Source organism: Pristiophorus japonicus, chromosome 9 (genome assembly GCF_044704955.1).
Source record: "Pristiophorus japonicus isolate sPriJap1 chromosome 9, sPriJap1.hap1, whole genome shotgun sequence".
In the NCBI taxonomy this organism is placed as follows: Eukaryota; Metazoa; Chordata; class Chondrichthyes; family Pristiophoridae; genus Pristiophorus; species Pristiophorus japonicus.
Genome location: NC_091985.1, coordinates 80,723,118 through 80,736,315, shown reverse-complemented (window position 1 = coordinate 80,736,315; position 13,198 = coordinate 80,723,118). Strand labels below are relative to the sequence as shown.

Here is a 13,198-nt window from a genome sequence, read left to right as displayed (position 1 = left end):
GAGCAGTTCCCTTTTGTAACCCGAACGGTTACAATGTTGTGTATGCCGTAGATACGTTCTCTGGTCCAGTGTCGCTATTGCTCCGGTAAGCGGTCTGAGTGCCCTCCCTCTATAGGAGTTGCCTAACACTGACCTATATCCACATGTGTGATTACATATTCCAGAGATTTAACAATAATATCCCCTTGTGATCTGGACTTTATTTGCGTCTTTTGCAAATGTGCTTCACTTTCCCTGAAAGCAGACCGAGCAAACACTTGGTGAGAGGAGGTCTGATACAAATCAGCAAGCTTTATTTCGCAAGAAAGTTATGATCAGACACACTTACTTCAAGCAGTGCACCTTTTCTTTGCATGATGATATAAAATAAAGAACAAACTATGCTTCTCCACATCAGTGGGTCATTTTACTTGACTTACACAAGATGTCATCCAACCCTTCAGCATTTTAGGAGTGTGGCTAAAGCTTTCAGAGCTCTATTTTAATGAATTAACTCCCAGCACTTGAGTCTTTGTTCACCTCTTTCGCATGTCTGCAGCAAATTGGAGCTTAGTTCCTGACCCTTTAACAAAAGGTCATCGATCTGAAATGTTAACTTGGTTTCTCTCTCTCCACAGATGCTACTTAGCATGCTGAGTATTTCCAGCATTTTCTGTTTTTATTTCAGATTTCCAGCATCTCCAGTATTTTGATTTTGTAATTCAAAAACTTGTTTTGGTAAGGCCAAGAGAAGCAGACGTGTGCCTCCAGGCTGCACAAGGAAAGTCTGGACCTGTGCTTCCCCAGGCTTCCTCATTTCCCTCCTGCAAAATGACCGCTTTGACTTACCTGGGTACCGTCGAGCAGACTGCAGGTCCTCCGGTTTTGATCTGCCCGAAGCCAACCAGATGCCGCTTGCTGCCTGTTTTGGTTGTATACGATGTAAATGAGGCCTAAGCCTTAAAATATCCCAGGTCTCAAACTGATGACATCTGGACAGGTTTGATGTTCGCCCCAACTCCCGGTCGTCCAAAACCCACTCCCAGTTAAAATGTACCCCCGACATTTTATCTTAACATTTAAAAAAAAATGTAATTTAGGTAGAATTTCAATTCATTTTTGTGGCCTACACACGATAGGGTAGATTTTCCAACTCCAGGGAGATTTAATTGAGTTGTATAAAATTATGAAGGGCCTAGATGGAGTGGATAGGAAGGACCTGTTTCTCTTAGCAGAGGGGCCAATAAACAGGGGCACAGATTTAAAGTAGTTGGTAGAAGGATTAGAGGGGAGATGAGGGAAAAAAAATTCACCCAGAGGGTGGTGGGGGTCTGGAACTCACTGCCTAAAAGGGTGGTAGAGGCAGAAAACCTCATCACATTTTAAAAGTACTTGGATGTGCACTTAAAGAGCCGTAACCTACAGGGCTACGGACCGAGTGCTGGAAGATGGGATTAGGCTGGGTAACTCTTTTTCGACCGACACGGACATGATAGGCCAAATGGCCTCCTTCTGTGTCGTAATTTTCTATGATTCTATGATTCCTTGCCACACCTGATGGCATGTGAGGCATCTTGTCACAGGTTTGAACTGCGACAATCTACCCAGTTGCATCATATATAATATTTAAATTATTTTGAACTTACTCTAATGCATGCTATTAATAAATTCCACCATCTGCAGAAAGACTGTATTGGACACTAAACTGTCTTTTTTATAATCTTTCATTACTATGCTCCAGTGAAGTGTAGATATTTTTAGAAGTGGGAATTGTAAAGAAAGAAAATATTTACTACAGGAATGATTCGTTTTGCAGTTAGCCTGCAGTTATCATACCTTCTGTGGTGTTTCAAATCACATTTTCTACTCCAGATGGCACAGAATTGGCTTCATCCTGTTCTATGAAGGATCTCAGCAGTGCTACATTTGCCATATTTAAGCTTGTTGTTATATTTTGGTGTACCAACAGTTACAATGTTTTTTACAACACTTAAATGCGGCTCAATTATTGTTGATAAAAACGAGTCATTTATGAGTTGCATATTTGCCAAGTGCCAGGGAAGCCTAATTGGAAAACCACTGTAGGTGCTGATTGATATTCAGTCAGATTCTCAAAAGATGGCCTACAGATGCTTCACTCTCAATACAATCCCACCTCCTTTATGGAATATTGTTCATCCTTCATCTATCTGTGCAAAATTACAGAAATCAAATAATGCCTTCATCAAGTATAACAGGCCTAGTCCCTCAAGAATAATCATTAAATCCTTTCGTTTGGCTTTGATCCTGTAATGCTCATGGATATTAAAGTGTCCAAGGGATTGTGGTTTGGTAGGGTTGTTTTGCATGGCTTGCCTCAATCTAGCTGTGCATTAGAAACTATTCTTTATTAGTTTCTTCAACATTTAATAGATGTTTTCTTTTCAAATTAATTTTTAAAAATCAAGCTTTCAAAGTCATAAGACATTTCAGGGCATGGAATATCTTCTGAATGCCTTACTATGTCATGATTTCCAATGGGAAGTATTATAGAATAAAACCAGCACCCTGTGTGCACCTATAGACACCCTGTATAGCATTGCTGCAGAACTCTTTAACAATGCAGCAGTAAATGTGTAAAATAATTACTGACTCAATTGACGTTTCTGGAAGTTCACATGGTATAAAGCTGTTTTAAGCACTCTGAAACACCAATTCAGAAGATTGTTCCTTTATTGTGTCTGTTGCATTTCCAGTGCTTTTTACCTGTGACCATTGCTGTTAGCAACTGGTCAGCTGTGTACCAAATCCAGGATTGATTATGTTTTCTGTGCTCAAATGGACTGTTTGATTTGTCACTCACTCAACCTAACAAGCACCAAATGTCTTGGATTATCCAGCACTGTCCATATGAACCTCTTTTAATTACTGAAAATAGTACAGCTGTATTGCACGTTCTGGTTTTACTGAACAGAGGAGATGAGAAAGCCTAAGATGCTGTTGAGCTTTAGGTTGAACGAGTGAGTTCAATTGTAATTTTGACATGTGCCAAGGCATTTCTTCAGCCGTAAAACAAAGAGCAAGTATAATAGAAAGGAGAAGTCAACAACTGCAACAAAGTTTCAAGCCATTCAGGTTGAGCCTACGTATTCTGATAGAGGAAATACCTTCTGCACTGTCATGAACATCTCTACTTGTAGGGAAGTTGGAACTGTCCAACTCTCAGGAGAAAGATAGTACAAGTAACAGTGTTTAAAATGAATGGTATCCAAGGCCAACGCTAGTTTTAAATCATTGAGAGTGTAATGTGACTGGACCAACAGAGAAATGAATGCCCCCTAATCGGGTAAGTGCGAACTGCATTGTGCACACATACACAGGACGGGGCCGAAATTCAGGGTCCCAGGAAGGACCGTTACCGTGGGTTTTCGGCAGCCAAACGGCAAAATCGATTGGCCAACACGTTCTGGTCCATTGTCCCCCCCGCCGCCAGCTTTTTGGGTCGGTACACTTTGCTGTGATACTCAACACCACTGGAGGAGGACAACAGAGGATTCCCGCGATCGGTGGTATTTTTGCTGCAAACTTTTGGTGTTGGTTTTGTGGATTTGTTTAACCTGCTGTGTGCTCTTTATCATTTTTTGGAGAGTTTTCAGGATGTTAAGCTCTGACTCATTACTGGGGGCCTATAGGCCCCATTCTGTGCTCCAGAGGCCTGCTTGTCAGGGTGCAACCTTCAAACACAATGGGATCAGTCTTGGCAGGGGAACGCCTTGTACACCTTCTTAGATGCAGGGCGGCATGCAGAAGGCGGCACCGTCAGCAATGTGCAGAGAGGCAGCAGGCAAGAGAGGCAGCAGCCATGCCTGCCCAACATCCAGAAGGGCCTGCAGATGTGCGCAGACCTGCACGTAGAGAGGGTGTCCAGGAGGAAGATGGCGTCAGGAGGAGGGTTAGGTACGCTGACCCCCCCCGCCCCCCCTGCCACCACCACATACTGGGCCAGGAGCCTTGCCAGCAACAGCCTGCAGAGGCGCGTGACCATGAGGAGAACCAGGGAGATTGCCATCATCAAGCTGCCATGGTAGGTGGCCAACTCAGAGCTGGGGGAAGGAGGCCCTACCCTCAAAGGGTCTACAGACATCAGTTCTCCTTCCTTGAGCTCAGTGATGAACAATGTCTGCGAAGGCTGTGATTCAGAAAGGAGGTACTGAGGGAGCTCTGCAATGTCCTGCGACAAGTTCTAGAGCCTCACCCAAGGCTCACGATCACTTTGACCATTGAGCCATTGCTCTGAACTTTTATGCTACGGGGTCTTTCCAGTCTGCAACTGCAGACATTTCCAACATGTCTCCATTCTCTGCACATCGCTCCATCCGGCAGGTTACCGATGCACTGTACAGGAGAAGAGTGGACTACATCTCATTCCCGATGACGAGGGACAAGCAGGTGGAGCGGCAGGCCGGATTTGCCCTAATTGCAATGTTCCCCCAGGGTGCAGGGTGCAATCAACTGCATACACATTGGGCTGAGGGTGCCACAACACCACCCCGAGATCTTTGTCAACCGCAAGGGGTTCCACTGCCTCAATGTGCAGATCGTGTGTGACCAGCAGCGTCAAATCCTGGCAGTTGATGCGAGATACCCAGGCAGCAGCCATGGTTCATTCATTCTGCGCCAGACCAGTGTGCCTGCCCTCTTCACCGGCCCAAATCAGGATTGTGGTTGGCTGCTTGGCGACAAGGGATATCCCCTGTCCAATTGGCTCACTCCACTGTGGAACCCCAGGACAGTGGCAGAACATGCTTACAACGGTGCTCATTCTGGCACCAGGTGCACTATCGAGCACTGCATTAGGATCCTCAGGCAGAGGTTCCGTTGCCTGGACCCGTCTGGTGGCGCCTTGCAGTACTCTCATGAATGGGTCACCATATTTGTGGTGGTGTGCTGTATGCTGCACAACCTGGTCCTCATGAGGAGACAGCTGCTGGAGGGCGAGCCAGCAGTACCACCTGATGAGGAGGCACAGAAGGAGGAGGAGACGCAGGAGGACGAGGCGCAGGAGGAGGATCCCCGTTGCCACCCAGCCAGGAGGCGTCGTCGCCATCGCAACCCTGCAAGGGAGGTGCAAGTACGTCTGATAGCTGCACGATTCACATAATCTCGTCCACACATGACCCTTCAGCTCCCACTTTCCATGGCCATCCCAAGGAGTGCCTTCACACAGAATTGCCCACTCCCAAATGAAAGACCTGGCCAGATATATGTGCAAAAAATAAAGATTTATCAAATGATGCAAGTCAGTTCAAAAACACAACAAAACCAAAAATACTACCATAAACTAACACAAATCATCATTTTTTACCCCATGTACATGTCCTTATAACACCTCTTACACGTGCCTATCCTAACATTATTCCTCAGTGTCTCCCCTGTGGCTGCATCATGAGTCTGGGAAGGCTGCTGTGGTTGTTGTGTTGAAGCTACAGAAGTCCTTGTTGGGTGTCCTCGAACACCTTTGGGCCTGGAAGGGCCGGGTGCAGACTGGCCAGCACCCTTCTGAGAGGGTGCAGTCTGGTTTGGCTCAGGTGAGGCTATGCGTGGAGGCACTGACGGAGTGGCAGGTCTGGGGCCAGGAATGTTGTGATCCTGAGAGAGCAGATCATCAGGATCCTGGTCTGAGGAGCCTGAGTCATTCACCGGGGGTGGCACATTACCACCACCACCACCAAGCTGAGGGAGGTCAGATCGTGGTGTGGCGTGACACCGGAAGGTCCCACGTGGCCCGTGTTGGACCCAGCTGTGAACGCAACACTGAGGTGTCAGGTGGCATCAAGCTGAGACAGCATGAGAGCTGCCAGAGTCTCAAATCCACCAGAGATGGCAGCAGTAAGACGCTCTGTGGCCAGTTGCCCAGAGTGCATAAGAGCATTCTGAGCTTCCGGGGCCACGGCCATCCTCAACAATCCAGAAATGGCAGTTGTCACATCACCTGCAGGTTGTGGCAGCACAGCTGGATCCACACGGTCAGTCTGGGAGTCTACCGTCGCCTGCACACAGGCAATGGTGGGCTCCATGGTATGCGCAGAGCTGTCGACAGTGCTGGAGGTGGATTACTCCACACTCCTCACCACTTCTGAAAGCCTCTCTGGCACCCTTGTCAGTGCCCCCAACATCTGGGAATGCATGGCCTCCACCCTTCTTTCGTAAGTCGCTACATCGATGGCATCATCTGAGTCATTGTTGGCAGAACTCCGGTGCGGCCACGCTCCCCGGAGAAGTGGCAACTGAGGTTGCCTATCCCCATCACTATGCTGCAGCCTGCTAGTCCCCGGTGCAACACCCAGTGCAGACCTCTGTACCACCTCATCTATATCACACCGCGCACTCCCAGTATCTGAGCTGACGCGTGTGGGTGGAAGCAATGATGCATTGGTGCCATCAGTGTTTTCTTCTTCCACTTCTACCTCAGTGGCATCCCCAAACAATAGAGTGCTGTGAATGTGCTCAGCAGGACTGGAATCTCAATGTCCTCACTGCTGCGACTTGACATTTCAGGCCTTATGTGGAGAAGGGTGTGATACAGGCCTCCAGCTGGTCTGCGACGTCTCTCGTGACTGGCGACTGTGCTGGATGTGCTGCCAATCGGTCTGTCATCTGCAAGCATAAATGGGAGAAGGACTGTCATGAGAGGGAGGTGGGGGATTGATGCATGGAGCCTACAAATAGCAGACTTTCAGAAGGAAAGGCACAGTAGACGCTGGCGCATTCAAATAGAGAGCGCATTCAAAGACATCCTCACTTACCCATGCTGACCACATCGGCATCGCCAGTACCACAGCCCACAGCGGCAGTCTCATCTGCAAGTATAGATGGGAGAAGGGCTGCTGTGAGGGGGAGGTGGGGGATGAAGGCATAGAGGAGGCAACTAGCAGACTTCCATGAAGGAAAGGAATAGTAGGCGTTGGGGCATTGAAGGAAAGAGCGCATGAAAGGAGGGCCTTCACTTACCCAAATCGGTGTCAGCACTACCCTAGCCTACAGGGAACGCACCATGTCCACCGACCAGCGCCTCAACCCTCTCCTCCAGAGGTGTGAGTACCTGTGTGCCCACCTCGCCACCACTGGTCCTCCTTTGCTCAGCTCTATTGTGAGCCAATTTGGCCTACAAAAGAAAGAGTGGTTGGTGAGTACCACTCTAATGATGCATCAGAAATGAGTGCACAAGTGTTTGTCCCTGATATGCAACTGCAAGTCTGAGATGAAAGGGAGCCTCCATTGCGAGAACATACACATATATGTATAGAGGCATGAACAATGAAATGCTGCTTGAGTTTCGAAATAGTGAGTATGGAAAATAAGAGAATGTTGAAGGAGAGGCTCGCAGATGCAAGGTCAGCAGTTGCTGGAAGAGGTACTCACTTTCATAAGTCAGATGATGTCATGGAATCGTTTCCTGCACTGCATGGGAGTCCTCTGATGAATGAGGTGCCTGAGCCCTCCTCTGCTATCTCCCTCCATGCATTAGTCAAGACCCGCCGAGTTGGTCTCCCCACGTCTGGGTACAGCAGTCTCCTCCTGCCCTCTACACCCTGTAAAAGGGTCTCCAACTCTGCATCAGTGAAGTGGCTTGCCCTCCTTGCTCCTCTCACACCAGCCATCCTCAAAGTAAACTCCTTCCCCTCTCAGGGCCTAGCTGCAAACCCAGGGAGCAGCTGGCTCGTTAGACCCACATTAGCAGCATGCTGAATTTCTCCGTGGGGATCCCGCTTCAATTAACACATCCACAACGCTGCTAAGTGCACTTTGGAGGCAATCGTTAGTGCAGGAACCCATTCTTTCACTTTTTTGGCTGAATATCGATCGGGGTACCGCCGTTTTCAGCTGTGATGGCCCCAAAAAGCCGGGAGCTACACCAGCTTTCTTGCGGAAGTGAATTTCAGCCCCTATGTTTTTTGTTCGGGCTCTTTAGAAATTGCTTTGTATATCTATATGTAAAGTTCGGGATTTCTGGAATCTTTTGGTTAATTATTGTTTGTGGTTGGATGAATCACTGAATTCGATCAGTTCTAAGCTTCAACTAGGTGTGTTTATAAAAATATACTTCGGTATTAGTTAAAGTTTATTTGAACTTCAGGGAACCTATATTTGGGTAATGGCAGATGGACACATTTATATTTTATTATTCTGCTAAACTCAAGAAGAGTCTGTAAAAGTCCACAATGTTCCATATTACAGTATAATTGCAGCATTCATATAAGACCTGTCTTTACACAATGAAAAGCTCAGTCCATTAACTGAAAAATATCAGAATTTGGAGCTGTATAAAGTGAGCAGAATGTTAAATAGACAAAGTTATCTGATCAAAGCATTATAGTTATTGAACTTTTGAAGTTTGGAGATTATGAATAAATTATTTGGAGAGCAGGGGCCGTATTTTACTTTCAGAGAAATTTGTGAAAAGAGAAAAACACAGGGAGCAAACTTGCCCTTTTTTATAGACCTATTATAGATGGGGGGTGGGGGGTGCTAATGGGGTGCAACTAGGCTATCGCCCAGGGGGAGGGGTCGATTGCGCCTCCGGGGAAATTGCCCCGGAGGTTTGGGGGAGCAGTGTGTCATTAGCGCTGCGCCCCACGATTTGCACCCCGGGCTGGTGCACTCACGGCGATGATGCATCGGCATGCGCACCAACCCTTCACCGCCCCACCACCGACTCCGTTGCGTCCCGCAGGGGAATTGCAGGATGCGAGGATGGCGCCAGCTGATGTCACCGCCAGCTTCGCGGGTCACTGGGGCGTCCCTTAAAGGGGAGGCCATTTGCACCGTGGCCCGCCATATTTTCCTGTTGGCTGACTCTTCTGTTGGCCCGATGATGGTGGCCCTCGCCTTAACCGGGCCGCCATCCTGCAGCCTAGCACTCCATTATGGGTGCCGGGCTGTTGGCCAAGGGCGTCCCTGGTGGCGCAGCGGCCCTTCCCTTTAATTGAAGGGGAGAGGCGTTCTGCCACGTCAGCACTACATGGAACATCTGTGTAGCACTGACATTGCCGGCGGGGCTCCGAAGCGTAGCGCTGGACACAGCGCCGCTCTACCGCCCCGGGAGCGCTCCTCCGATAGCTCTCCACCTCCGTTGAAGGGCAAAGGGCCAAATTCCATGCTGGGGATGGAATTTCCAGGCCAGGCGATAAATGTCCTGGCCCCAGAAGGTTACCGCCACCAAATGGGGTGCAGGGCAATTTCGCCCCCACAGTGTCTTGCTTGTTAAAGGCCTTAATAAGGCCAACCATGATATTTGTAATGAACATGTTACTGAATGCAAATGAAATTCCTCTGTGCACTATTTTTACAGAGGAATTTTATATGAACATGGTAATGTGGTTGTTACAAATATTATCGATATTTTACCCCCTTGCTTTTTGTTACCTGTTCAAAAAGCTGTTTCATCCATATTTCTGCTCAACATATTTTCACTTTCAAATATGTTTGACAATATTCCACATGATAAATTTCTAAACAAACTAAAAGCTATAGGAATTCATAGTGGAATAGGGATAGAAACCAGTTAAGAATAAGAAACTGACAGTTTTTATCAGATGAGTAATGTCAGACTGGGGAAGTGCTGTATGGAGTCCCATAAGGGCCAGTGCTTGAATGCCTATTGTTTCTGATGTACATAAATGGCCAGGAGAGCAAATCCTACTGCACATTTGGTGATGACAAGAATAAGGCAAGCAATAGAGACAGACATTTGCAAAATAATGATGATCAGTTATACAGTTAGATAGATAAATGGAAATAGAAATTTAAGACTGAAATGTAAAATATTATATATGTATAGTTTGGAATAATTAACTAATCAAGGAAACAACGACAAAAAACAGAGTTAGTATATATACTGAGTAACCTTTTGCATTCCTATTTTCATATTATTAATCTGATATTTCTATTAATCTGTCTTTAGATGCTAAAATTGAATTCTGATTATGTTCAGACTCATCAGAAGATGTTGGAATTGATTGTATTCTTTGCTAGGCCAGCCAACAAAGCGTACCATAACTTATTTTGTTTCCTTTGCTTTCAGAGGAAGCACACCAGTGTGGCAAGGGGCTGCTCATTCACTGTCAAGCTGGTGTCTCTCGTTCTGCTACAATTGTTATTGCCTATCTGATGAAGCACACACGGATGACCATGACCGATGCCTACAAATTTGTTAAAGGAAAGAGACCAATCATTTCCCCAAACCTCAATTTCATGGGACAGTTACTGGAGTTTGAGGAAGACCTAAACAACGGAGTCACTCCTCGAATTCTCACACCAAAGCTGGTCGGAGTGGAGACAGTTGTCTAAAGTGACTTGGCTGACTTTTTGCAGCAGTTTTTTTGAAAGGAGATGTTTATCTCCCCTTGATGCTTTGAAGCGTCTTGTAGTATGCTGGAACTAAGAACCTAAAAAAGACTGCACTGTCATTGATTGTGGAATTATACAGTTGGTGGTCTGTGCAGGTTCATAGACAGCAACAAACAACTGGAAATGAAGGGAAGAAAATGATAGTGGGGATATGGTCTGGAGATTTCCCAAGCAATATCCTTTCAATGCATCTAAAGGTTGCCAAAGCAGATTGGTTGCTGTGAGGGAATCCAGCACGCACATAGCTGCAACTAATCTCCACTAAACTAATGAAGAAAGACATATACCTGTAAAGACAAACCTGATTATTTTGTGTATTCAGGTCCTGTTGATGCTGGTTATATTTTTCTATGAGGGTTCAACACAATTGTAGGAGTTAAATTAAAAATGGTCTTGTCCATTACATGCCTTTTGAGGCTCATTGTGCAATAATTGATTTGTGTGTGGAAAACCAAATGAATGGAGCTGGATGCATTTTCCTTATGTAAATAGACAGTAATATGCACCTGTTCGTAGCTGGGAGAAAAAAATCAATTTTAGTTTTGATTTAAATTCTGATCACAGTGCCATATGTACTGGTGCAATTTCTTAGAAACATGCTGGATCAGAATGTTAAGGAAAATATTTTTCACACACAATCTCAGTGTGTTACTGTTGTCTGTGTATAATTTTCTTTATAAAAAAATTATGTATAACCATTTGGAGTATATTTTTGTGTCTCTCTGTCAGGTTTTCTAATTGCAAAAAACACATTTGTAGTAGCTATAGGGACACATGACTGAACTGCACTCTCTCTCTCTCGAGCTGCTTCCTGTATAATACAATGAAAGAGAGAAGAATATAGTATCAAACATGATAAAGTTACACTAGGCAGTCTATTGAGAGTATATTTATAATAAATGTTGCACAATTCTGTTAAGAGAAAGCCCCATCGCCCCCCAAAATCCCTTTTGTTCCACTTTTATATGGAACTGTATGGACTTTTTTTCAATGTATCGGATTTGTGCATGTATAGCATTGAATATTTCATATTATGTGCCAGTGTAGAATCCTTCCAAACAGCATAATTGTGGTGGACAGTAAGATAAGTGAGAAGGTAGAGTTCTAGATGGACTTTTTGATGATTGAATGCAAGCTATATTTCCTTTATTATTATTGCTACTTCTTTGTAACTGTTCCAGAACTGTTCCATCTGTGCCAGTGGGAATGTTCAGCGGGGATGATAGATGAGCTCTGAAACAGTTTTTTAAAAATTGGTCCAATTTGGCAAGTATTGGCGAGTAAAATGTATTTATTTTACTGAGACAAAGCTCGCAGCTGGTTGAGTTCAGCTTTAGTGTTATTTCGGTAACAGGTTTAAGATTCGGCTTGAAGTGGAAGCTGCGCTGTCGAAGAATTAATTGGGAAAGAATTTGAATACTGAGCACTGAATTTGCAACCTGAGGTTTGGATTCAGATTGCACTGAAGCACACAATCATCTTGGCAAGAGGTAGGACTTTAAGCTGTAATGTAGGAAGTCAGGACATGAATCAGAATTCAGAGTTCCACTTTGGTTTCACAAGCTAGATACAGACGGGGAAGGCCATTTGACCCATAAAGACACAAAATTTAGATTGCAACCCCAGAGTATATGGGGGTGAAATTGGCCTTCAGCGATAACACCAAATGTTCTCCCACCACCTTCCCCATGAAAATCCAGCCCAAGTAATTGTCGGTTTGGCCACCGGGCACTTGAAGTCTCCAGGATAGTTTAGGTTGGGTTCTTACTTTGTGTGTTAGTGATTAAATAAGAGATCTCTGTGAGAGATAGACGAACTTGGTGAAGGCCAAGTCCCGCCCAAGTGCCAACCAAAAGGCCGCCGAGAGACCAGGCAGCACTTTGGGGGGGAAATTGATGAAAAATAATTTAAAAGTTGGGCCAGTGACAAACAAACAATGTACATCGGTGGCGAAGTGGGAGCTCCCAATCCCGGCGGCAAAAGCTCTTTCTGCCGAAGTGCTGCCGTGGATGGAGTCGGGCCCACGAAGGGTCAAAGACCTGAAAATAAAAATGATTGGGAAAAAAAAATTACCTGGAAGACCTTCGGGGGAACACATTAAGGTCAGTCGCTATGAAAAAAAAAATTATTAAAAAGTTCACTAACCTTTTTTTTCAGTTTTTTAACCTTGCCCTGGGGGTTAGACCAGCCTCCTCGTGGCGGTCCTTCCCCTGCTGGTGCCGACTCCTGCCGACTCCTGCCTGAACCAATCTGGCATCTCGGCGGGCGGGAGGTCGCTTGCGCCACTTGGCCGTCCGTTGACGTCAGCAGGCGGTTCCCGGCGGTTCTTCCATCCCACCCGCTCCAACCCAAGTGCAAACTGGCACTGGGCACAACCCGGAGAGGAATGTCAGTGGATCTCGGCGGCAGTGGGCGGTAAGGCCATCAATTTCAGCCCCAGTGTATCTATGTGTGTTTTCTTTTAAGGTGGATTCAGGCCTATGAACCCTACTCTAACCTAAAGTGGGAGATATGAAACAACAACAATAACAACCTGTATTTATATAGTGCCTTTAAAGCAGTAAAATGTCCCAAGGCGCTTCACAGGAATGTAATAAGTCAAAAACTTGACACCATGCCATATAAGCAATGAGGGCAGACTTGGTCAAAGAGGTAAGGCCCGAAATTCAGTACCACTGAAAAGCTGGTGCTCCCCCCACCTTTTTGTGGCTGGGCCACCCCATATTTAGCTCCAAAAGTGAACAAATGGGTTCCAGCGCTAATGAACCCTTCCAAAGTGGATTTTTCAGCGATGTGGCTGTCTTAATTTGAGCGTTATCACCACTGAGAA

General features: G+C 45.9%; 1 protein-coding gene across 2 annotated transcripts in view; it reads left to right on the top strand.

The window, feature by feature from the left end:
* dusp10 (dual specificity phosphatase 10) overlaps positions 1-11,056 on the top strand; it is a 63,515-nt gene extending 52,459 nt beyond the window's left edge. The window contains exon 4 of one of the 2 annotated variants that reach the window (XM_070889530.1): positions 10,043-11,056. In XM_070889530.1, coding sequence (XP_070745631.1) covers positions 10,043-10,308 — 266 coding nt within the window. In that variant the 3' untranslated portion in view covers positions 10,309-11,056. Of the gene's footprint in view, positions 1-667; positions 2,452-10,042 lie in introns of those variants that run through there. The other variant, XM_070889529.1, reaches the window with a different exon arrangement.
* The last annotated feature ends 2,142 nt before the right edge of the window (positions 11,057-13,198 follow it).